The sequence below is a fragment of the Saimiri boliviensis genome, chromosome 2 (assembly GCF_048565385.1).
Source record: "Saimiri boliviensis isolate mSaiBol1 chromosome 2, mSaiBol1.pri, whole genome shotgun sequence".
NCBI classification, from domain to species: domain Eukaryota; kingdom Metazoa; phylum Chordata; class Mammalia; order Primates; family Cebidae; genus Saimiri; species Saimiri boliviensis.
The window spans coordinates 47605328-47630492 of record NC_133450.1 but is presented as its reverse complement, the minus strand read 5'-3'; the positions used below and the strand labels follow the sequence as shown (position 1 = coordinate 47630492).

The window sequence follows — 25165 nt, the reverse complement described above, 5'->3', positions numbered from 1 at the left end:
TTTTGAAGTTTGAGGTGTCTCTGGAACACGCAGGTGATATCCAATAGGTGTTTGAATATGTATGTGCATGTATATTATTTATTGTTATTTAAGCTTCCAAGACATCTGGGCTGGAGATATAATTTTGGGCGTCATCAACTTATAGGTAGTAATTAAAACAATGAGTGTGGATGATGTCACCCAGAGAAAGTGTGATGCCAGATTTGTGGGCCACAACAGAGAGCTCTGCAGAACTCCAACTCTAAGCAGTTGAAGGCTTAGTTTTAAACATTCTCCCAGGAACAGTGTATGCAGTGGAAAAGCGGTGAGGAAAGGGCCCTGGAGATCACCACATTTAGGGGAGGAGGTGAACAGATGAGGAGAGCCAGAGGTGCGGGAAGAGAAGCCAGAATGGGAGTGCCAAGTGTAAAGAAGTGGGTAGGGTCAAATGCTTCAGAGGTTAGAGAAAATGACAGGGAGTTCAACTCCACCTGTTAGATTTAACTTCTAGAAGGTTGTCAGTGTGGCCAGGGTAAGGTCAGTGGAGTAGTGAAGGTGTGGGTTTCCAGCTATTGGAAAACCTCTTCCACTAACTACACTGCACTTTGAGTTACCAACCAGCATGGTCCGCCCCCATTTCACACGCACGCTACAGTCGCACGAGCGCGCTTGCACACACCAGGTGGCTAATAGGTACTCAGCGTGCCTTGACACCGAGCGCAGAGCCCCCGCGCACGCGCCTCCGAGCCGCCTCCTCCGCCGCAGGCCCTTCCCCAAGCCTGCAGAGGGCGCTGCGTTTCGGTGCGCTGGGACGCGGCGCCGCTCTAGCCAGCTCCTGGGCTCTGTAGCGGGCGCCGCAGCTGTGCGTCCCCCGCGCCTCCTCCCAGCGCAGGTGGGTCCGCCCGCGGGGGGCGGGGGTGCCCGGGAGCCGGGGGACGGGCGGGTAGCGGCAACCTTTGGGGCGCAGAGTGGTCCCCATCGCCCAGATGTCCCGGCTGGTGCGTTAGCCGTGGCGAATCGAGCTGTGGGAAGGGCCACACGGATGGAAGTCCTAGTCCGGGTATTTGCCTCTTCGTGAATGTGCAACGCCTGTCCCAGGACCTCTTTACACCCTGGGGGTCTCTGCCCAGGCACGCGCGCTGCTTCCGGGACACAGCTGAGGGCGGAGCTAGTGGGGGCGGGGCTACGTGATTGACACCTCTCTCCTCAGACTTCAAAGGCTGCCTCTGGACCCCTTCCCTGTCTTGAACCCTGAGCCGGCACCATGGTGAGAACCCTGAGCCCAGCCCTTCACCTCCGCAGGCCCGTACCCTCACCCCGAGTGGCCATGCCTTGGTTGCCCCGTATGAACCTGGGGCTCCACAGTGTGGGGTTTTTGCAGGTCAGCTCCTGCAAGGCAACCTGCACTCTTCCAACCCGTTCATCCTTGTAGCACGGACGCCTGAAGGTGAAGACGTCAGAAGAGCAGGCAGAGGCCAAAAGGCTAGAGCGAGAGCAGAAGCTGAAGCTATACCAGTCAGCCACCCAAGCCGTATTCCAGAAGGTGGGGCCCTCAGAGGTAGCCCCAACCTCAGGTGGCTCCCTCAGTATAGTACACAGGCCAAGAGCGGGTTCCTAGAGTCAGACAGCCTGGATTCAATTCTGGGTTCTCTCACTTATAACTGTATGACCTTGGACAAGTTGCTGAATCGCTGGGCCTCAGTTTGTTCATCTGTAAAATGGAGCTAATAATTCTACCTACTGCATAAGGCTGTTGTGAAGATTAAATGAGAGAATACTAGTAAAGCCATAAAGCATGGTTCATAGTACCTGTTGTATAGTGTGGGATTCACAGAATATTGGGTGGTTCTATATTTATGTTATTTAGTCCTGTAGTGGGCAAATGGTATGATCTCTGACCCTGCTACCTGTCTTCTCAGCGTCAGGCTGGTGAGCTGGATGAGTCAGTGCTGGAACTGACAAGCCAGATTCTGGGAGCCAACCCTGATTTTGCCACCCTCTGGAACTGCCGACGAGAAGTGCTCCAGCAGCTGGAGACTCAGAAGTGCGTAGGGTCAGGGTCTTAGAAGACTGCCCTGGCCCTGCACCTGCACTGCCTGGGTCCAGGGGTGGAGGAGAAATGTGGCAGCCAGTGGCATAGATGGAGGACAGGAGAGGGCTGGGTGCAGAAAGTGAGGGGTGAGCTGAGGTGGAGTGTAGGAAAGCCCTGACCCTGCTTCCCCTCCGGGTGCAGGTCTCCTGAGGAATTGGCTGCTCTGGTGAAGGCAGAACTGGGCTTCCTGGAGAGCTGCCTGCGGGTGAACCCCAAGTCTTACGGCACGTGGCACCACCGAAGCTGGCTGCTGGGCCGCCTGCCTGAGCCCAGCTGGGCCCGGGAGCTGGAGCTGTGTGCCCGCTTCCTGGAGGTGGATGAGCGGAACTGTACGTTCCTGCAGGCTTTGTCCCCATATTCCTCACCTGCCCACATTCTGGTGCTGGGGCCTCATTAAGGCCCAGAATGGGGAGGGATATCCAGGATGGGTCCACTGAGCTGGCGCTGAAAGGGATGATGGAGCCAATGCCTCCTCCGTGGAGTGCACTGAGGTGTTTCTAGGGGTTCCAGCCAGGTAGCTCCTCTTGCCCTGCTTCTAATATATGCTGTCACCTCTCCCCTCCAGTTCACTGCTGGGACTATCGGCGTTTTGTGGCCTCACAGGCAGCAGTGCCCCCTGCAGAAGAGCTAGCCTTCACTGACAGCCTCATCACCCGAAACTTCTCCAACTACTCCTCCTGGCATTACCGCTCCTGCCTCTTGCCCCAGCTGCACCCCCAGCCAGATTCTGAACCACAGGGACGCCTCCCTGAAGATGTGCTGCTCAAAGGTAAGCAGGGTCAGGGGTGCTCAGGAGGACTCTGCAGTGCTGCCCTTCCAGCCCCTGTGCCTGACCCTGTTCCTGAACCTGTCACTCGGATTTATTGAGCACTTACTTCATGCCTGGCTCCATGGGTGCCTAAGACTCAGTCCCTGGCTGCAGGGAGCTCAAGCGTCTGATGGGGAAGATAAAACTGACATACGCAGCCCCTGTGCAAGGACAGCATATAAGTGAGACTAGGGGCTGGAAGTACTCCAAGGAGAGGGTAGGGTGTTGAAGTGGCCAGGAGCCTACCATTGGCCTGACCACAGCCCATGCCTCCTGGAACCCCACAGAGCTGGAGCTGGTGCAGAATGCCTTCTTCACTGACCCCAATGATCAGAGTGCCTGGTTCTATCACCGTTGGCTCCTAGGCCGAGGTGAGCAATGAGGAAAGGGGCTGGGTATTTAGGGCTTGGTAGGAGTGGGAGAGGGTTTAGGATCTGATGCTGTGTTTCCCCGCAGCTGACCCCCAGGATGCACTGCGCTGCCTGCATGTGAGCCGGGACGAGGCCTGTCTGACTGTCTCCTTCTCTCGGCCCCTCCTAGTGAGTCCTGCAGCTTTTGTCAAGAGCCACTGTAGGATTGTGGGCCTGTTGCTGTTGGGGCTGAAGTCTCTCTTTGTCCCTTGTATCAGGTAGGCTCCAGAACGGAGACCTTGCTGCTCATGGTTGATGATTCTCCCCTGATTGTGGAGTGGAGGACCCCAGATGGCAGGAACCGGCCCAACCATGTCTGGGTATCCCAGGATTGGTAGGGCAGAAGTGGGGGTCTGGGGCAGGGCTGGGTGGGAGAGTCAAAAAAGTGGTTATTAGGCCCCGGCATTTCCTTGACCCAGCACTCCCAGCTCTGTGACCTGCCTGCCGCCTCCCTCAACGACCAGTCGCCCCAACACACGTTTCGCGTCATTTGGACAGAAGGTGATGTCCAGAAAGAATGCGTGCTTTTAAAAGGTGATGGAACTTGCAGCCTCCACCCCTTGCAGCAGCCCCCATCCGTTTCTTCCTCTTGTGGGTGCACCCCACAACCACCTACTCTTTCCCCAGGCCGCCAGGAGGGCTGGTGTCGGGACTCCACCACAGAAGAGCAGCTATTCAGGTGGTGACAGGGAAGCACAAAACAAGGAGAGGGGCTCTGGGCAGCAGGCAGCTAGGGCAGGAGCCGGAGCCTCGGGGAGATGTTTCAGGGTAGATTCTGGGGATTTGATCAGTACTGCAGGGCTGCCGGCCTCAACACCTCCCCACCCTGCCCACCCTCAGGTGTGAGCTGTCAGTGGAAAAGTCTACAGTGCTACAGTCTGAACTGGAATCCTGTAAGGAGCTGCAGGAGCTGGAGCCTGAGAATAAATGTGAGGCCCCATTCTGTGAGAGCCTGCTCCCAGAGCCCACTGAGGAAGCCCCTTTCCGGTGTGGCCCTGAGAGGAAAGCAGGAGGGCTTCAGGCGGATGGGAGCAGAGGAGGATCCAGGAGAAAGCCTCCTTTTCTCCGCCCTCTCCTCAGGGTGCCTCCTTACCATCATCCTGCTGATGCGGGCGCTGGACCCCCTGCTGTATGAGAAGGAAACCCTGCAGTACTTCCAGACCCTGAAGGCAAGTTGTGCCTGCAGAACAGGCCAGGGGGAGGCCCAGCAGGCAGGAGGCAGGCAGCTGACATGCATGCCCTGCCCGCCCCGTCCACTCCAGGCCGTGGACCCCATGCGGGCAGCATATCTGGATGACCTGCGCAGCAAGTTCTTGCTGGAGAATAGCGTGCTCAAGATGGAATATGCTGAGGTGCGCGTGCTACACCTGGCTCACAAGGTATGGGCTGCCGCACGCGCCTTCCCCTGGCCCTCATCCTGCTGGCCTCCCCACATCCCTGATGTCGCCCCAGTCTCAGATGCTTTGGTGGACTTCCTCCCAATCAAGAGGGAGTTCATTCCTTCCTCCCAGCTTGCCCCTCTTCCAGCCTTGCTTTCTGTCACTCAGCCCATTTTTCTTTTTGTCACTCTTTCAAATCCTGAGTCACCAGGACCTCCTTGTGCTGCTCCTTCCCCAGTCTGCTCATAGCTTCATCTTCCTTCACAGTGACCCCTACCCCACCCCTCCTACACATTCCAGCACGTCTGACCATGGAGCAACCCCCAATACCTGAAAGCCAAATAGTTTCCAGAGATTCCTGAGAAGTTGTCCAGGCTCCACTTTTCCTAGTCCTTCCCAACACATCAGTTTCATCACGTCACTACAAGGCACCTCCGTTCCTGCCAAAGTCATCTCCTGCCTCATCAGAATCCAGTCCCTGTGGTGTCTTTGTTTGCCCAGCACCCTCCACTGGCCCCTGCACCCCCAAGCTCCAGGCCTCCTCCTTCTTGCCCACTCCACTGGTCACTCCACTCACAGCACTCACTGTCTGTCCCACGTCCATGACATGTAGCATGTACTACTGTGGGCTATAAGGTCAACTTCCCACCTGCTCCCATCCTCTCCTTGGCTGGGGTTCCCAAAGGGCTTGTGGGGCACAGAGGGCATGTGCCTAATAAACACTGGCTGAGGACCCTCTCCCAGGTCTCCTAGGAAACCCATCACTTCCTTCCTCCCCTCGCCTCCAGGATCTGACAGTGCTCTGCCATCTGGAGCAGCTGCTCTTAGTCACCCATCTTGACCTGTCACACAATCGTCTCCGAACCCTGCCACCTGCCCTGGCTGCCCTGCGCTGCCTTGAGGTAAAGTACCCATGTCTCCATTGCTGTTGTGGGTGGTTCTTTTCCCCTTCTTCTACCTCAGAAGCCTGTCTTACAAAGAGATGTCCAGGACCTTCTGCCCCTAACAGGTGACTGCATGCCTTCTGCTTCCGTCACTCAGCCTGACCCTGTGAGCCCCTCTGTGTGCTGTGGGCCCATCAGCCTGAGCTCCTTAGTTGCTGAACCATCCCTGGCTGACAGCGCCTGCCCTGCCTTGTGTCTTCCTGCCCCCAGGTGCTGCAGGCCAGCGATAATGCCATAGAGTCCCTGGATGGCATCACCAACCTACCCCGGCTACAGGAGCTGCTATTGTGCAACAACCGTATCCTTCCTTCTGGGTGCCTTTCAGACAGTGGGTAAGGTGAAGTGCCACCCTGGGAGGGACAGACAGCAGGCAGGGTATGTGCCACCCTCTGGCAAGGCAGGAGACAGGGACTCTGTAGTGTGAGTTGAATGGGGAGAGCCTGAGGCTTTTGGGCTATCACTGACTTGCACTGGTGGAGTTTTGCAGAGTGTAAGTGACTTCTTCAAGTCAGAGTTCACAAATGGGCAGCCTGCAGATGTTCTTCAGGACCATGTAGTTTTTTAAAAATCAGGAAGTTTCATACTTAAAATAAAAATCTAGAGTTCTGATTCCTCTCTTAAAAATTGGAAGATAGAGCAACCTTTCACTAGTATTTGCACACAGCAGCCCTGGATCATTGCTGAATAGTAAATGTCTCTTTGGACCAGGCTAGATTTCCACCTTACCATCCCCTCCACCACTCCTCTCATACTATACCAGCCTGCATGGGGTGTTGTGGCTCATTCTTTTCTGGCTAACCCTGTGTGCAGGTGTTTGCAGTCCCTGCCTAGAGCCTGACTCCCTGCAGGGAGCATATGAGATGCCCATCAAACATACTCCCAGGCAGCAGTCCCCAGCTCTTGGGGGCACACAGGAGCAGATGGATTGGGAGGAACCTGCCAAGCTTTCCTTGACTCTCCTGCACAAGGCCTCCAGCAGCCTGCAGCACTCCAGCCTCTTGCCTCCTGCCCCAGGATGGTCCTCCTCAACCTGCAGGGTAATCCGCTATGCCAAGCAGTGGGCATCTTGGAGCACCTGGCTGAACTGCTGCCTTCAGTGAGCACCATCCTCACCTAAGAGGCCCTGCCCTCTCCCCTTGCCCTCTAACTTATTGGGACTGAATAAAGAATGGAGAGGCCTCCTCAGGCTACCAAGCTGTTATTGTGGCTACCACTTCACCATTGCCTTCTTTGCTACAGCCATTTATTTTGGCCTTGGTTGCCCCATATGAACCTGGGGCTCCACAGTGTGGGGTTTCTGCAGGTCAAAAATTTTGGGAAAAGAAAGGGAAGAGACGTGGGGAGACGTGGGGTGTTCCTGGCCCATTCTTTCTGCACCATCCTGCTGTTTCCTCTCAGGGACAGCCAAGACCTCAGTGTTTGGGTCAGAATTCAGGGTGAGGGCTGAGCTTGAGTTTATCTTCTGGTTTGGGGTGGGAGCTGAGGCTGGGTCTAGATTCCAAGCAGGAATAGAGCTTGGGATCAGGTTCTGGTTCTGGCTGAGTTGCAGAGCAGCTGTGAGTTTCTCCAGGTGGAAGCATCATAACAAGTTTTTCCCATGACCCCTGCACCTTTCAGATGTCCTCTCTGCCCTGGCCCCCATTCACCACAGCCGGGGAGGCTCGGGGGCTTTGTGTTCCCAGGAGTGGGCCAGGGTGCCCTTGTTCCACCCTGCCTTAACAACAGTATCAGTCCCCGTGAGTAGCATTCTACGGTTGAAGTACTCTTAAGCATACTTGATAACTTTTGATCCTCACAGCCTTTCAGGGATGAGATGATTAGGCCCAGTGTACTGATGAGGAAACTGCTGTTGAGACTTGCCCAAGGTTGCTGAGCAAATCAGCACTGAAACCAAAGTTGTCTCTACCCTTGCTCTATTACTCTAGACTCATATTCTTGCTTCTGTATTGCTAAGGAATGATTGGGCAGCAGCCTGGCCTTGGCTCCTTCAAGTCCTGAGCTGAGTGTCTACTCCCATGGTGTCCCCCAACACATACCATGTACACACCTTGTCCTAACCTAGAGAGGCCTGAGTGTTGGTGGGGGGAGGGGACTGGCTCAGGGGCTAGGGCACTAACTCAAATCTGGCTGGGTGGGGAGAGAAAGACTGATTAAAGCTAGAGAGAGTGTGACAAAGGCATCTTCCTGGTTGTCTGGGATCCACCTGGGCCCACATGTGCTCACACACATCCGGACAATCAGGGCCCTGCCCCTTCCCGTATCTGCAGTGATGCACAAACACCCAGGCCCAGCACAAAGCCCTCTGGCTGACCTGCCTGGAAGTTTGATTTCCAATGGTGTGCGAACTGAGGGTGTTGGAGGTGGGGCAGACCTGTTCCCCCCCACCTCCCTCTGGGCAGGTTCTGGTGCTTGAAGCTGGACAAGAAAAGGCAGTGTGGGTGTGGAGGGCTCCCTGCCAGTTCCTGGGGCCTCTTTGTCCCCAGTCCCCACGGCACCTCCCTGCCTGATGCATCACCAAACAGCCCCTCCTGGATTCTGCTTCCTTGTATCTTTTTATCAACCTATTTTCACTGTCTTCTGCTCGGCGGCCCGTGGGCAGAGCTGGGATACCAATGGGAAGGAAGGAAAGAAGGAAGAAGCCCCTGGCTGATGGGCCCAAGAACAAGACCCAAGGAGAGCCTCCCTGAAGATGCACAGCCTCCTCCTCTCTGCCCTGGGATTGCCTTGGTGCCACCCTTGGTGTTTCCCCGGTTCCGGGGTGGAGTTAGGATGCGCACAGGACAGGGGCCTGAGCCGGTTGGTCTGGATTCCCAGGAAGAATTCCAGGTTGGAAAAAGGAATCCTCAAGTCCAGCTGAGCAGAGACTCCTCGCAGTGAGAGAAGGGGGTAATCTGCACCCCTGGAAGGGGGACTCAGTTCCCACCCAAGCCTAAGTGGAAAGACCTGAGCTACCCCCAAGCCCCAAGGCTACAGCGGGGGTGGGAGCATAAAGAGATTGCTCCTACTCTGATCCCCCTAATCCAAAACTTGGGGGGCAGCTCACTCATGCCTGGGGCCGTAAAGCAGCTGAGAAAGAAGGGACAGACTTGGGGGTTGGGGAAGTCAGAATATCTGGTAGAGCCAGCAGGTCAGGGGTTAGCTGGTGGAGCCAGTCTGCAGCCTGGGATTCTGGGACCTCCCTGGACAGGATGAGTTCCAGGACCAGGCCCCTGGGCCAGTTTCACAGGGCTGAGCCTGGACTGGGCTGTGCGGAGCTCGGCAGCAGGAGCCTGTGAGAGCCAAGGTAGGCAGCCTGTGCATGGGACCAGAAGGTCGGCCAGACAGGGCTGTGGGTGGAAGGGCCTGCCTGCCCCACTGTCCTTGCAGCTTCTTCATTCGGGAGAAGGGGCTCCTCACATGCCCAGTCTGGTAGTTATCAGCCTGGTGCCAGCCATCACACCCTGGCGGATCCCACTAAAGCCCAGCCTAAGCCAGACAGACCTCACCCCTGTTCGCTCTCTAGCATCTTCTCCCTGTTCCCCGCCCAGAGGCCCGGCCTCTTCCCTCCGCCCCCCACCCCACAGCAGTTTGGCCCCTCCCTCTCACATAAGTCACCTACCAGGCCTGTCCCGGCAGCATCCAGTCTGTGGGTCCCGTCCCATCCATCCTGACCTGTTCCATCTTGACCTCAGGACCCAGCGCTGCGGTTACCAACACTGCTGCCAGGTGAGGGACTCCCATGGGCAGCAAGGTGCTGAACCCAGGTGGCCCACCTTATCGGGGGCCATGCTGGGATCCAGCAAGGTGGGGTATGGGCCAGCTGTGTACCTGTCTGCCCCAGCCAGGCTGTTCCCCAACACCAAGACTCTGCTTTCCCTGGACTGGGCACAGGCTCCAGGCACCTGCCATGCCCTACCCCTCCTGGCAGCTCCAAATGGAGTCTTCCCAGACTTGGGAATGCCAAGGACCCCAGGCCCCGGGGCCCCATCTGTCTTCTGAGAAGCCTTGAGTTGGGGGATTTCTGCTAAGAAATGAGTCCTAGAGGCTGTGAGCGTTGTGCACCTCTACCTCTAAACTGTGGAGCCAGCAGGTGGAGGGACCAGGCCCAGGGATGCTGGAGCACTCTAATGTGTGTGCAGCTGTATCTGGAGGCTGTGATAAGCGTCCATACAGGGAGCTGTGCATTTCCTGGGACAGATCCTTGAGTGGGTTTCTCCACTGGGGAGTTTTTGGATGTGGTTTGGTGGGGTTGAGGGGAAGGCTTTTCTCTGCAATGTGATAAGCTTGTCTGTGTCTGAATGGTCTTCAGGGAAGGTCTCTGGATGTGTCTGGGGAATCTCTGGGCCATGGTGGGACTGTCTCGGTCATTGGGCTGGGACTGAATCATCTGCCTGGATGGAAGGTTTCTGGGTTGGCCGGCTGGGACTACATGGGTTAAGAAGCCACCCCTGCCTCTTCCTAACAGGCATGATGGACGGGCCACGTTCCGACGTGGGCCGTTGGGGTGGGAACCCCTGGCAGCCCCCTACCACGCCTTCGCCAGAGCCAGAGCCAGAGCCAGAGAGACGCTCTCGCAGAGGAGGCCGTTCCTTCTGGGCTCGCTGTTGTGGCTGCTGTTCATGCCGAAATGCAGCAGATGATGACTGGGGACCTGAACCCTCTGACTCCAGGGATCGAGGGTCCAGGTCTGGGACCCGAAGGCCTGGCTCCCGGGGCTCAGACTCCCGCCGGCCTATCTCCTGGGGCAGTGGTGTCAATGCAGCTGGAGATGGCACCATCCGAGGTGAGACCAGTCTGTCTTCCTCAGCTGAGAGCGGAAAGGCTTTAATGGGACCAGAGACTCATTCTGGCATTTCTGGGGGGATCGGAGACTAATGATGAGGGCCTGGGTTCCCATGGGGCTTCATTGACCCGAAGCTGTGCCCTTGCAGAGGGGATGCTAGTAGTGACCGGTGTGGACTTGATGAGCTCGCGCTCAGACCAGAACCGCCGAGAGCACCACACAGACGAGTATGAGTACGACGAGCTGATAGTGCGCCGCGGGCAGCCTTTCCATGTGCTCCTCGTCCTGTCCCGGACCTATGAATCCTCTGATCGCATCACCCTTGAGTTACTCATCGGTCAGTGGGGCCTGGAGTGGGAAGGCCCTATATTTGGTGGGGAGAGGCTGGCATTAGGGTCAGAGAGGTCTTTAGGCTCCTCCCTGCCCTACTCTTCACCTCTGCCAGATAAGGCAGGTGCAAGTGTGTGGGTGTGCCCCAGGGGGCGTGTCTCAGAGAGGGTCTTGGTGTTTCCATGTTTTCCAAGCCCACCCTCCTCAAGCCTCCTGGGGCATCTGTCTCAGAGTACTCCTCTTCAGGGCCTGCCTCGCTGCCTTCTTCGGCATTGCTGCTCTGTCCTTTCGGCGTCTGTTCTCTTTCCCCAGGATGTGGCTGTTTCTCTTCTCTCTCTTTCTCTCTCCCTCTCTCCTTTGACGCCCCCCATCTCTGCCAATTTTCTGTCTCTGTCTCTGTCCCTCTGTCCCCATGACCCAGGGCAGGTGCCTCCCTCACTGCGTTGGTTGGTGGAGCTTGACTTCTCAGGCTGGTGATTATGCTGCTGCCTGGGGCAGGCGACTCCTTTTAGCCTTTGATTAGAGCTTAACCTTGCCCACCTCAGCCTCTAATTTCCCAGGTACCCCTACCACCTCCACCAGGGATGCCCTGGGCTCTGGAAACTGCAGCCCCAGGGAACAGGCAGTGTTGGCCTTCAGGATCTGGACTGCTCTTTCTTTCTTTCTTTCTTTCTTTCTTTTTTTTTTTTTTTTTTTTGAGACAGTCTTGCTCTATTGCTCAAGCTGGAGTCCAGTGGTGCAATCTTGGCTCACTGCAACCTCCTCCTCCTGGATTCAAGTGATTCTCCTGCCTCAGCCTTCCAAGTAGCTGGAACTACAGGCACATGCCACCACGCCTGGCTAATTTTTTGTATTTTTAGTAGAGATGGGGTTTCACCATGTTAGCCAGGATGGTCTCGATCTCCTGACCTCATGATCTGCCCGCCTTGGCCTCCCAAAGTGCTGGGATTACAGGCGTGAGCCACTGCACCCAGCCTGGACTGCCCTTTCATATGGGGCAGGTAGATCTGCACCCAGCCAGGATGGATCTGCCCCTCCAGCCCAGGCACTGCAACAGTCAGGCAGGCAGAAGGTGACAAGAGCCCCGGTCTTTCCTCCCCACCTCAGAGTTCAGTGTCAGGGGAACAGGTTTGGGATGTTGGACTAGGGCCCTGCCCTTACATATGGGCAAACATTGGGTGGGGACAGAGCTGCTCTGAGGGAGATTGTCAGAGAATAAGGCTATGGCCCAATGCAGGGACATACACAGTGGCTCATACACATTTTGGGTGGGGCCAGAAGAAGTCCCAGGGTCCATCCCTTCTCCTTAGGGAGGACTCACCAGCTAATTGCCGATTTCATACTCTAGGAAACAACCCTGAGGTGGGCAAGGGCACACATGTGATCATCCCAGTGGACAAGGGGGGCAGTGGCGGCTGGAAGGCCCAGGTGGTGAAGGCCAATGGACAGAATCTGAACCTGCGGGTCCACACCTCTCCCAACGCCATCATCGGCAAGTTTCAGTTCACAGTCCGCACACAATCAGACGCTGGGGAGTTCCAGTTGCCCTTTGACCCCCGCAACGAGATCTACATCCTCTTCAACCCCTGGTGCCCAGGTGAGCGGCTGGGGTCTGGAGCAGAGGGTAGGTGGGAGGGAAGGACAGGGCAGGGCTTCCTGCCCTCCAGTGCAGCAGGGTGCCTAGGTGCCTGACCCTAGGAGAAGCCAGCCTCCCATCATGCAGATGAGAGGACCGAGGCCTGGTGCAGAAAGGTGGCCAGCCCAGGGTCACACAGCCAACCATGCCGCTCCTGGTGAAGGCTCCGGCTACGGTCAATCTCCTCCACCATCTGTCATGCTTCCCCTGTCTTCACGCTGCAGTCCTGTCAGGCTAGGGGCATCCCCACCTTTTCTTCTGTGGACACAAGTCCTGCAGAACTGGCCAAGGAGTAGGCGAGGCCCAGGGAGAGAACTGGAGGGAACCAGTTTTGTGTGTTCTGGGGACACAGAGGACATTGTGTACGTGGACCATGAGGATTGGCGGCAGGAGTATGTGCTTAATGAGTCTGGGAGAATTTACTACGGGACCGAAGCACAGATTGGCGAGCGGACCTGGAACTATGGCCAGGTATGGTGTAGCTGGCCAGGGTCACATGCAACCAGGGGAGCTGGGGTGGATGTGGGGGCTGGGGTATTGGAGCAGAGTGCTGGCCTAGGGTTCGGGCTGTCACATGTGCCCTCTGTCCCTCCTACCAGTTTGACCATGGGGTGCTGGATGCCTGCTTGTACATCCTGGACCGGCGGGGGATGCCATATGGAGGCCGTGGAGACCCAGTCAGTGTCTCCCGGGTCATCTCTGCCATGGTGAGCACCCTCATGTCTCTGAGCCCTGCTGTGTGTCTGCCTGCTCCCTCACCGCACCCCCACCCTCATCCTGCCCTTTCTGGATTCCTCCAGGACCCCCAGCCCTTCCTCTGCCCTTGCAAAGGATAACTCAGGAAGGGGTCTCGCCTCCTCTTCTCTCCCTTGACTGCCCCCTATTCTGCCTTTCCTGGCTCCTGTCCCAGCTTCTGTGGAATGTAGGGCCAAAGCCAAAACTTGGCACGCCCAGGATTCACATTCCTGTGTCAGAACCTGGGTGGGAGGGAGGGGGCAGATGGCTCAGGGAAGGGCTGGGTGGCGCTCAGGCTGATGTCTGGATTATGAGGCATTTAGGGGATGAGGGGTGGTTGCAGGGTCGGGGCTGGGCCAGGGACCACATGGCAGGTCCTGAGCCCCTCCTCCACCTCAGCCCCGTCTCATCCTGTCCTGGGCAGGTGAACTCCCTGGATGACAATGGAGTCCTGATTGGGAACTGGTCTGGTGATTACTCTCGAGGCACCAACCCATCAGCCTGGGTGGGCAGCGTGGAGATCCTGCTTAGCTACCTACGCACCGGCTATTCCGTCCCCTATGGCCAGTGCTGGGTCTTTGCTGGCGTGACCACTACAGGTAGTAGAGGGACTGGGACAGGAGTGGCCTGGGCCCGACAGGGAGAAGGGAGGAAAGCCAGGCTCCACCGTCACCCAGCCCTGCCCAGCTGTGGCTACAGTGCAGGATGAGGCGGGTGGATGATAGGCTGGCCTTAATTATCATTAATTACTGTTAACAACAGAGAGAGGCCTAAGGAAGAGGAGGGAGAAGGGACAGGCAGGAACTGAGCCAGGCAGTTGGCCTAGCTTCCCTGACCCTAAGTGCTTTGTGGCCCAAAGGTCTTCTTACCCCAGTGACCCTGACCCTGGCAGTCCGTGCACAGCATGGCAATCCTAGTTTCCCTTCTCCCCCTGATATTCCTGACACAATACATCACTTGCCCTCAACCCATGCCTTGAACCCCAACCTTGGCTCCTCCACAGTGCTGCGCTGCCTGGGTCTGGCCACCCGTACTGTCACCAACTTCAACTCCGCCCATGACACAGACACATCACTTACCATGGACATCTACTTCGATGAGAATATGAAGCCCCTGGAGCACCTGAACCATGATTCTGTCTGGTGAGCTGGGATGGACTGCCCGTCTCTGCTGAAGAACGATCATCTGAGTCTTGGAGGTGGAGGGTGGGCAGGGCCAGGGCGCTGGGGAAACCCTAGACTCCTGACCCTGGGGCTCAGATCCAGCCCTCCCTCCATGTCCATCCAGGAACTTCCATGTATGGAATGACTGCTGGATGAAGAGGCCCGATCTGCCCTCGGGCTTTGACGGGTGGCAGGTGGTGGATGCCACGCCCCAGGAGACTAGCAGTGGTGAGACAGCCCCCGCCCCCCGACTTCCCACCGTGCCCCTGCTCATCTTCCCCTCCTGAGTAACATAGTCCAGAGCAGGCGTCCCCAAACTACGGCCTGTGGGCTGCATGCGGCCCCCTGAGGCCATTTATCCGGACCCCCGCCGCACTTCAGGAAGGGGCACTTCTTTCATTGGTGGTCAGTGAGAGGAGCACAGTATGTGGCAGCCCTCCAACGGTCTGAGGGACAGTGAACTGACCCCCTGTGTAAAAAGTTTGGGGACGCCTGGTCCAGAGTGTCAGTGCTGGGCTGGGAGAGAGTCAAGCCCTGTAACCCCATGGCTTCTTAAACGGGTTTATCAGCTGAACCACCAGGTGGCCGTTAGTTTTTACCTTTCTATATAACTCTCTATTTGCCTAAATTTTACTTATTTATAATGGCTTATTTTATTAATCATGGTTAATATGGAAGGGAGTTTCAAAATTCAAAAGATGTAGGAGTATTCAGTGAAAGAGAATTTATATTCACTATTCTTACTTGCTTTTTAACTTACATATCCTGGAGATAATTAATTGAAGAACCCTTTAAAGTTATTTTTATAAATAATACATGTTTGGAAGGAAAATAGTATAGAATTGAATAACACAAAATGTAAACATTCCCTATTCTCTCTCAAGAGGTATTTGGGGTTTTTTTTTTTCAAAAATATTTTTTAAGTACATTTCTAGGTTCTACCCCAAACCTGATACATTAGACTTTCCAAGGATAGATGCTAATAATATATATTTTTGAAAGTTCTTCTGGTGATTCTGAAGATCAACCAGATTTGGGACCCACTCCAAAGGGTGGCCAGAGAGGTGGAGTGATCTCCTCTGGGGCACAGGGCGGTAGGTCAGCAACAGAGCAAGTCCAGTCTAACACATACTCTTGCTTTCACCGAGTTCCTTCCTGTCTGTTCCATTGCTCACTGGGAGTTATATATACAGTATCAAAAAAAATCAGCACTTAGATAGGTTCAAAGAAGAAAATAGCCCTTATGACCCAGCCTTAATATATAATCACTGTTGATATAACCCACAGATCTCTTTTCTGTGTCCACATACACGTTTCTGCAGAAATTAGAACTACTGTACACTCTGTTCTCAAACAAACCCCCACCCCTTCCTACTGGGATACTCCAGCCCCAGGCCACCAGGCCTGCCCTGCCAGCTGCCTTCTGTCCAGCCTCTCCTTTACTCACCCCAGGTCAGAGAGCCCTCCCCTACATTACTCCCCTGGCCTCTTCCCAGCGCGCTGCCCCCTGAGCTGTGCAACCCAGTGATGCCTGTGATGCTGAAATGGCCTGGCCCAGACACTGGCAGATCTGAGCTCTGGCCCCCAGCTCTGGGAGGTGGCATAGTGGACATCAGGCAGGGAGCTCAGGGACAGCCAGACAGGGGCTTGGTCCTAGCCTGATCACTTCTCAGATGTGTGCTCTTGGGCTAGGACCTCACACTTTTAGGCTTTGGTGGTTTGGATGCAATTTGGGGATAGTATATGCCATATAGGGTGATTGGGAGGATTAAATGAGAACTCCTGTATCTGAAGGGACCAGCAGCATGCCGGGAGCATAGTAGCTACTCAGAAAGTCTTAGCTCCTTTCATTCTCCCTGCACCGCCTGTCTTGTGGGATCTGGGCATGCACTTCGGCTTGCTGTTTCCCTGTCTTTAAAGGAGTGTGTAGTGTTAGGTGTTGTCTAAGATTCTTTCCTGTTAGCTGGTACTAACTTCCCACTCTGCCCTCCCCTGCCAGGCTTCCTCCTGTCAGCCTGTCTCTTCTAGGCAGCCTCCTGAGTGTGATAAAGGCAGATACTCTATTTCCCACCAGCTCCCCCAAGTAGAGAGGGCAGCAGGTTGCAGAGCTGTGGGTTGTTCCGAGTCTCTCTGGAGTGGTGGTGGCGGTGGCGTCCTTGCGCTCCCAGCCAGCAGGCAGGGCCGCTGTGGACTCTGGGTTGGTTATGATAAAGGATGGGGGGTCCTGTCCTCCGGAGATCACAGATAGTGGACATCCAGTGTCGGCCAGCCATGAAAGAGCATACAGGACTTGGTTATCAGGCAGGCTAGTCCGCACATCTGTACCCGCCCTTGTCCTCCAGCAGAGCAGCCTGGGCTAAGGAACGTGGACTGAGAACCAAATGGAGCCACTCTCTCTTTGTTTTCCATCCCTGTGTTGCACTGGCTGTCAACTGACTTCCAAGTGTTTGGGTGAGGGCCGATGGCCTTGTTCCAGAGGCCACCAGCAGTGGGACCAGGCTTGGGGCCCTGTATGGACCTCACCCAAGGTCCAAAGGTCCATCCTGGCCGTCTCAGATCTCTCGCCTGTGTCCTCACTCCCTAGGCATCTTCTGCTGTGGCCCCTGTTCCGTGGAGTCCATCAAGAATGGCCTGGTCTACATGAAGTATGACACACCTTTCATTTTTGCTGAGGTGAGGGCTGGGCTCCAGGTACTTTCTTGGGCTTCAGTCCTGGGTTCTCTGGTCCCGACTTCACCGCTGACTGACCAGCTGTGCAATCCTGGGCAAGTCACTCATTATACAAGTCAGTTTCCTCACCTGTAAAAGGGGATAATCAAGGCTGCCTTGCTTCCTGTACTCAGGATCAAAAGAGATAATGGGTATGAAACTGCTTCACTAGTCATAAAGTCAGCCAATGAGCGTGAGGGATGACTGTTATTATTACCAAAGTGTGCTGCAAGGAGCCTCCCAGACCAGCTTCTTCCCTGCACTCTGGCCTCATCTGGCTCATCTTAGAAAGTCTCCCCTTGGCTCTGCCAGGAAGCTCCCACCCTTAGGACCATGCCCTGTCCCCCAGATCCGGGGATCAGGGGAAGGAGGCCAGGAGTCAGGCATCCTCAGACTCTCTGGCTCACTCATTCCTGCTCACTCCCAACCCACCCCCCCCCCACCACAGGTGAATAGTGACAAGGTGTACTGGCAGCGGCAGGACGATGGCAGCTTCAAGATTGTGTATGTGGAGGAGAAGGCCATTGGCACACTCATTGTCACCAAGGCCATTGGCTCCAACATGCGGGAGGACATCACCTACCTCTATAAGCATCCAGAAGGTACTATTCCCCCAAGCCAGCCAGCTCTGGGCCCCATGACAAGTGTCCCTGCTGAGTGCTCGCCCATTCAGGTGGGAATTGGAACCTCACCCTTGATCCTCAACCCCCAGGCTCAGACGCGGAGCGGAAGGCAGTAGAGACAGCAGCAGCCCACGGCAGCAAACCCAACGTGTACGCCAACCGGGGCTCAGCTGAGGATGTGGCCATGCAGGTGGAGGCACAGGACGCAGTGATGGGGCAGGATCTGAACGTCTCTGTGATGCTGACCAATCAAAGCAGCAGTCGTCGCACGGTGAAACTGCACCTCTACCTCTCGGTCACCTACTACACTGGTGTCACTGGGACTATCTTCAAGGAGACAAAGAAGGAAGTGGCACTGGCACCGGGGGCCTGTAAGTGCTCCTTACCCAACCCTACCCCCTGGATGGCTGGGCACCTCAGGGCTGTGGAAATGGAGACCCCAGGAGCAGTGGGGAGTCCCTGTGGGAGGCCACGTGCAGGAAAACGGGCCTCAGTGATGCCATGCCTCTTCTCCCCAGCGGACCGTGTGACCATGCCCGTGGCCTACAAGGAATACCGGCCCCACCTTGTGGACCAGGGGGCCATGCTGCTCAACGTCTCAGGCCATGTCAAGGAGAGCGGGCAGGTGCTGGCCAAGCAGCACACCTTCCGTCTGCGCACCCCAGATCTCTCCCTCACGGTGAATGCGTGTTGCCGGGGCGTGAGGGGTGGTCAAGGAGTGAAGGCCAGGGGATAAGGACATCAGAGGAGGGCGCTAAGCCAGGAGCAGGCTGGCCTGATGAGCCTTTGTAGGGGAAGATCAAGGACTGGCTCTGGGGCCTCAGTTTCCTCATCTGCAGCATGGGATCTTATGTCTCTGGTTCTGTGACAGCCTTTGTTGGGGTGTAGGTTGAAGTTTCATCTCTGACTTTGAGGAGCTTTCTCTCAGGAGGATAAATGTGGGGTTCAGGAAGAGGTTTTGCTTCTAAGCAGCTTCTCCTCTGGTGCAGTGTACGGACCCCATGTGTTTGGCCAGGGTCTCTGATGTGGGGGATGGGCCTCTTTTTCTCTCAGTTACTGGGAGCAGCAGTGGTTGGCCAGGAGTGTGAAGTACAGATTGTCTTCAAGAACCCCCTGCCCGTCACCCTCACCAATGTCGTCTTCCGGCTTGAGGGCTCCGGGTTACAGAGACCCAAGATCCTCAACGTTGGGTGAGTCTGGCCTCTCTCCTGCCCTTGTTGCCACTCTGGCCTTTCCTGCAGGCTGCGCTGGCTCCCAGCTTTGCTTCCTCTCTGTCTGGATAAGTATGTTCTGTCAGGGCCCAACCAAGCAATACCTCCTGACCCAGCTCGGTCCCACCAGCCTTTAGGGAGACCTCCTAGGAACCTGGTGCTGTGCTGTGTCCCTGCCCTGCCTCACTATCTAATTAGGGAGCTAAAGCCCCACATAGGAATGGTTAGTAACTCAGTGCTAATATATTTACCCAGCACTGAATTGACCAGGCACTTTTAGGAATATTATCTGCTTTGGGCAAAAAACTCTTTAAAGCACATTAAAAGGTCAGGTGCGGTGGCTCACACCTGTAATCCCAGCACTTTGGGAGGCCAAGGCAGGTAGATCACTTGAGGTCAGGTGTTCGAGACCAGCCTGGCCAACAAGGTGAAACTCTGTCTCTACTAAAATACAAAAATTAACCAGGTATGATGGCAGGAGCCTGTAATCCCAGCTACTCGGGAGGCTAGGGCAGGAGAATCGCTTGGACCCAGGTGGAGGTTGCAGTGAGCTGAGATTGTGCCACTGCACTCCAGCCTAGGCAACAGAACCAGACTCCATCTCGAAAAAAAAAAAAAAAAAAAGTACATTAAAGCTCATCATAGGATTAAAAGCAAAGTTTTGGGCCAGGCGTGCTGGTTCACGCCTGTAATCCCAGCACTTTGGCAGGCTGAGGTGAGTGGATCACTTGAGCCCAGGAGTTGAAGATCAGCCTGGGCAACATGGTGAAGCCCTGTCTCTGTAAAAAATTTTTAAAAAATTAACCGGGGCTGCACGCAGTGGCTCACGCCTGTAATCCCAGCACTTTGGGAGGGCGAGGTGGGTAGATCACGAGATCAAGAGATTGAGACCGTGGTCAAACCCTGTCTCTACTAAAAATACGAAAATTAGCTGGGTGTGGTGGCTTGCACCTGTAGTCCCAGCTACTTGGGAGGCTGAGGCAGGAGAATTGCTTGAACCCGGCAGGCGGAGGTTGCAGTGAGCCGAGATCGCACCACTGCACTCCAGCCTGGCGCCTGGTAACGAAGCAAGACTCTGTCTCAAAAACAAACAAACAAACAAATTAACCAGGTATGGTGGTGTGTGCCTGTTGTCCCAGCTACTTGGGAGGCTAAGGTAGGAGGATCACCTGAGCCCAGGGAGGTTGAGGCTGCAGTGAGCCATGTTTGTGCCACTGTACTCCAGCTTGGGAGACAAAGTGAGACTTCCTCTCTTTCTCTCTCTCTCTCTTTCTCTCTCTCTCTCTCTCTCTCTCTCTCTCTCACACACACACACACACACACACACACACACACACACACGGCGATAAAGTGAGACACCCTCTCTCTTTCTGTCTCTCTCTCTCTCTCACACACACACACACACACACACACACACACACACACACACAGTTTTGGAACCCTAAAGATGTGGGTTCAGGTCCCAGCTCTGGCACTTACTGGCTATATGCCTTTAGGCAAGCAGCTTCTCTCCTTCGAGCCTTAGTGTTCGCATCTGTAAAACAGGGATAGGAATAACCCCTGGACCTAGGGTCTTCTTGGCACAAAGTTAGTGCTCCACTGGTAGTTGTTATTTTTATTATTGCCATTATCACCCCCACTCACAGATGGGAAAGCTGGCGGCCATATCACTCACAGTCTCACAGTTTGTAGGGAAACTCTGTTCTTCCCACTGTGGTGTATACCACGCACAGGCTCTCAAGCTCATTGCTTGTTTTGTGCCATGAGGGCCACCAAGTAGCAGTTCCAGAGGAGAGAACCCCATCCCTCAGGCTCTTACCCAACCTATCTGGGCCTGATCCCCGGCTGGGCAAGCCCCTGAGTGCAGTGAGGACACACACATGCTGTGTTCCTGGGCCTGTGGCTGTCATCTCTGGTTCAAACTCACACATGGTCCCCTGTCCCTCCCTAAGAAAAGCACAGAGGGAAGGCAGAGCAGGCCAGAGCCTGGCCTTCTGGGACATGGGCGGGTTTTGTCTTCAGATAGAGGACTCCTGAGAAAGAGCAATGGCTTGGGGTGGGGAACTGAGGAGAGGAAGCAGAGGACACCCTGCACATTCTGCCCACCCCTCCCTCACACATAGCAGCTCTCCTGGTGATGGCCACCACCTCTGCCATTAGGCCAAAGCTGAGAAGGCAGCTATGTTGATCTTCGCCCCAGTCTGGGTCCTTGGAAATACTATGATGTGTCAAACAGGAGGGCTTTCCTCATGTCACCCTACCAGGGTCTCTGGCAGCTCAGTCAGGGGAGTCTCTGACCCCCCAAATAGCCTGCTTTCTAGTCTTGCCCAGGAGACATCTCTTACCCACACCCCCACCATGGTGGGGAGAGGTTCCTTGTCCTAAGGGATCCCCAGAGCTGGACTTGCCTCAGCAGCCCCACCAGGTCTTTGCCTCTTGTCCCTGCCTGGAAGGAAGGAAAGGGCCCCTGTGTTGAGTGTTGGGGGACCTGTCCCGTCTTTAGCTATAGGGCTTATATGAGTCTCCCTACAGTAAAACACAGGGTTGGGTGATGGCTTCTTAAGGCAGGTCCTCCCTGGACAGTCTGTGGCTCCATAGCTGCTGTGAGCCCAGATCAGAGCCTCTAGAACAACTGGGAGCCTCCAGGGGGACATCTCTGAGCTGCTGGTTCAGATACGTAAGATTCCAAGATGGGTGTACTTCGCCTCTCATTTGCACATCAAAGGCTGTGGCATGGAACCCCATTATAGCATAAGGTGTGCCACCTCAGCGTGGTGACTGGCCACTTAATAAACATTCTAGAACTCACTCCTCCAGATGGCTGTTGTCACCACCAAAAGCAGTCACCAGGAAGGCTAGAAGTCTATTCCAAACCTTCCTGGGAATTTCCCTCAGAGCCTGAATCATATCCTCTAGAATGTTATCAGAGTGGTCACTCTGCCTTCTTAGGGGTAGATTTGACTCTGGGGAGAAACCTGAAGTCATTTAGCGCTAAGACGAATTAATAAGACAAGTGAACAGGTGGGTAACTGCCCTTTTCCATCAGCACAGGCACACAGTGAAGGAAGGACAGGCTGACTGTTGCATCACTGAGCACACGTGTGTGCGTGTGTGTGTGTGTGTGTGTGGCTGACTTGCATCACTGAGCACGTGTGTGTGTGTGTGTGTGTGTGTGTGTTATGTGTGTGTGTATGTTTTAATGGCCCTGTGAAAGAGTCCAGGAGGAGTTTTTTAAATGTTTCAAGCCCAGGGAATATGATTGAACAAGTACACAATTGGACAATGCTCATTTCAATGTTTAAGTTCTGGTGTCCTTGTCGGGGAGTTGGTTTCATGACCAACTCAGTTCCAGGAACATCCCAGTTTTAGCAGATAGCTTGTACTCAGCTTCAACTCACAAAAGAGGTGTGGTAAAGTCCCCACCTCACAATGAGACCAGGGCAGGGAGAGATCTTGACATTTCCATCTAGAAAACAGTTTCTTTTGGAAATAGTTATTGCAATGTAAAGTTACTTTCTGAAATGTTGCAGTTCAATTATGGTATAGATTAAATAGACTTCTGAGGGCTGGTCTGAGCTTGAACAACCTTGAATCTTTTATTTATGAAAAAGTGAGAAAAAATTAAGAATGCAAATTTGTAAGCAGTCAGGACATAGCCTATGCATTAAGTTATAGACTTACTTTATAGACTTCCTATCATACTACATTCTATTATATATCCCTACTTCCCTCCTTCATGGAGCTCAGAAGTACCTTCAATATAATCAGATCCCACTCTTCCTTTTACTTTCACTTCCATTTTATGACCCAGAAAGTGAGGATCAGAGAAGTTAAGTAGCTTCTCCTAAACCTCACAGCTAACCAGTGGTAGAAGAGGGAATAACGTGGTCCAGGGAAACTGCTCAGAACCAGGCTCCAAGCCAAATGCTTTGCCCTGAAAAGAATTCATCTTTGGAGTTAGGGATGTTAGCTCATTCTCTTAGAGGACAATAGTGACTGTACAAGTTCTATGTCTGGAGAGGGTCCCCAAGGGCAAGCTTGGGTTAATAGGGGGCCAGAGGTAAGGTTTAGGCAAAGGCAGGAAGGACAGACTCCCACAGGCATAAGCAAATGCAATAAACACAATCATGCTCAGTGCATAACGTGAAACGTGCAGGTTGCTGGAGGAGCTCAGAGAAGGGTGAGATTCCTTTTCCTAGAGGCAGGAGGTGCTCAGGGGAGCCCTCACTGAGGATGTGGTGTGTCAGGCCCTGGAGGAAAAGTAGGCCTTCACCCAGGGTGGGGAGGCAGAGCTGGATGCTCATTCAACACAAGACAAAGACTGCAAAGCATGACTGTGGAGGTGAGTCTGGTTTGTCTGGGGAAGAAGGTGTTCGGTAGGGCTGCTCAGCAGGAGGAATGAATGGTGGGGGATGATGAGGCTGTGCTCATAGCAGTGGCTGAGTCACAGTGAGCCTGTGTGTCAGGTTAGAGAGCCGGGATCTCATGCCACAAGCACCAAAGGAGCCAAGCCCTTGAAGGATTTAGTTCACCTCTGAGTGGTTAGCAGAACAGAATACAATAGTAGGATGGGAGCGAGGAGTCCCATTAGAGGACTAGTGAAATCATGATTCCCAGGGAAGGTCTGGGAATCAATTTTTCAGAGGCCCATGTGGAAAGGAGAAAATGAAAGAGTGTGTGTGTGTGTGTGTGTGTGTGTGTGTGTGTGGTGTGGTTTATGCACCTGCCTGTCTCTCACACACATACAGACACAAGGGTTTATGTCCATTTAAAGATGTCTGCTGTTTGTTCTTGGGAAGGGTTTTTCTTTGAAATGATGATCGTAGCAGAGAATAATTACTTTTCTTCAACCTATGCTCTTGTCAAAACTGAAAGTATTTGGAAATATTGTGTTGGGCTCCCAAAGTCTCATTTTGAAGTTTTCTTGGTTTTGGAAACCCCAGGTGAGATGAGGATGTTCTGTTTAGGGCAGGAGCAGTAGTGATGGAGGGGATGGCATGAGAGGCCTCTGGGGTGGCACCAGCAGTCTTTGTCCAGGTGGATGTGGGGGCAGGGAGGGAGGAGTCCCAGACGATGGGGAGAGTTCCAGCCCAGGCAGCTGGTGGGTGGCTGCTGATCTGGCTATGCAGAGGCAGCCCTGGGGCTCCTGGTCTTGGGTGTGGAAATTCCAGGTGAGCCTGGAAATGTCTGAATGGTTCCACCTCCTGCTTCTTCCTCCTGACTGCCCTGGATCAGTTCTTACTCTCCACTCCACCCCCAATTACTCCAGGCCCATGACCTTGTCTCTCCCCACAGGGACATTGGGGGCAATGAGACAGTGACACTACGCCAGACATTTGTGCCTGTGCGGCCAGGCCCCCGCCAGCTCATTGCCAGCTTGGACAGCCCGCAGCTCTCCCAGGTGCACGGTGTTATCCAGGTGGATGTGGCCCCAGCCTCTGGGGACAGAGGCCTCTTCTCAGATGCTGGAGGTGACAGTCACTTGGGAGAGACCATCCCTATGGCATCTCGAGGTGGAGCTTAACCCTGTGCCAGGAGCAATGGGACTGGAGTCAGATGAGCAAGGACACTGCCCCAAGATGGGGGCCCACTGCAGAGCAGCTCACCAGAGCTCAGGTGGGGAGTCCAGGGCTCCTGGAGAGGGAGTCAGTCTTCACTTGCACTGGGGGCACAGATGCTAATAAACTGTTTTTTAATGAAGCTGCTGTTCTGTCCATCTTTCAGTCATGCCACACCAAGACAGATGAAGCCATGGTCTGTCCCAGGGCAGCACATGGCCTTTCTATATCATCTACTGATAGGGGCTGGTGTCCCTCATCAGAGAGGGGGACCATGAAGGAAGTTGAGGCTCAGAGAAACAGAGTTGGTACTCTTTGTATAACTCTCTTCTACCTGGAAATTTTCCTGTGGATGTGTTTTGGAGGATTTTGGCTTTGGTTTGAATGAAACTGTTCCCTTACTTCAGGTTTCTTCAAGTGTAGTCTCTAGACCACTTCTGTTACAATCATTTGAATGTGTATTAATAATCCAGATATATGGGCCCTAGTACAGACTGTATATCAGAATCCTTGTAGCAGAAGCCCAGAACAAACTCACCAAGAGTTTGACTCCTGTGCACACTAAAGATCAAGGACAACACCCTTTCATTTTTCTTCTCAGCTGTTCTTTCTGCATTCCCACTGCCTACATTCTTCCTGGGCCAGTGGTAGCTATGAGATCGTGCACCTGATATTCTGGTCCTGAATTCACATGTCTTCTTGAACCTTTGAGTTTAGAAGGCTTTCAAGACAAAGGGCTCATGGGGCAGGAAAAAGAGAACTAAAATTGAGCTGTAAACACATGAACAAGGTGCACACCTTGAGGTATCAGTAGTATAACATGCAC

The 25165-nt window shown here is 54.4% G+C and overlaps 2 protein-coding genes across 6 annotated transcripts; both read left to right on the top strand.

Moving 5' to 3' along the window:
* Window positions 1–730: 730 nt before the first annotated feature.
* On the top strand, window positions 731–6813 carry RABGGTA (Rab geranylgeranyltransferase subunit alpha). Of its 4 annotated transcripts, none has more exons than XM_003924271.3 (17): window positions 761–871; window positions 1190–1246; window positions 1412–1522; window positions 1899–2023; window positions 2213–2400; window positions 2637–2840; window positions 3167–3250; window positions 3336–3418; window positions 3508–3609; window positions 3718–3823; window positions 3917–3968; window positions 4130–4218; window positions 4370–4458; window positions 4552–4668; window positions 5457–5570; window positions 5823–5910; window positions 6581–6813. In XM_003924271.3, exons 2-17 carry the CDS (start codon window positions 1244–1246, stop codon window positions 6727–6729), a joined length of 1704 nt encoding a protein of 567 aa, XP_003924320.1. In that variant the 5' UTR covers window positions 761–871; window positions 1190–1243; the 3' UTR covers window positions 6730–6813. The 4 variants fall into 4 exon arrangements, with proteins under 4 accessions (XP_074249365.1, XP_003924320.1, XP_010333300.1 ...); XM_010334998.2 differs by having other exon boundaries at window positions 812–871; window positions 1110–1246; XM_074393265.1 differs by lacking the exon at window positions 761–871 and adding an exon at window positions 878–1039.
* Window positions 6814–6899: 86 nt separating this feature from the next.
* On the top strand, window positions 6900–24481 carry TGM1 (transglutaminase 1). 2 transcript variants are annotated; one of them, XM_074393263.1, is made up of 16 exons: window positions 6900–7348; window positions 8212–9317; window positions 10057–10374; window positions 10523–10711; window positions 12053–12301; window positions 12693–12811; window positions 12940–13047; window positions 13500–13674; window positions 14079–14217; window positions 14363–14466; window positions 16823–16911; window positions 17396–17549; window positions 17660–17941; window positions 18089–18249; window positions 18624–18760; window positions 24077–24481. In XM_074393263.1, the coding sequence occupies exons 3-16, from the start codon at window positions 10059–10061 to the stop codon at window positions 24303–24305; spliced, it is 2451 nt and encodes an 816-aa protein (XP_074249364.1). In that variant the 5' UTR covers window positions 6900–7348; window positions 8212–9317; window positions 10057–10058; the 3' UTR covers window positions 24306–24481. The 2 variants fall into 2 exon arrangements, with proteins under 2 accessions (XP_074249364.1, XP_074249363.1); XM_074393262.1 differs by having other exon boundaries at window positions 6900–9317.
* Window positions 24482–25165: the final 684 nt, after the last annotated feature.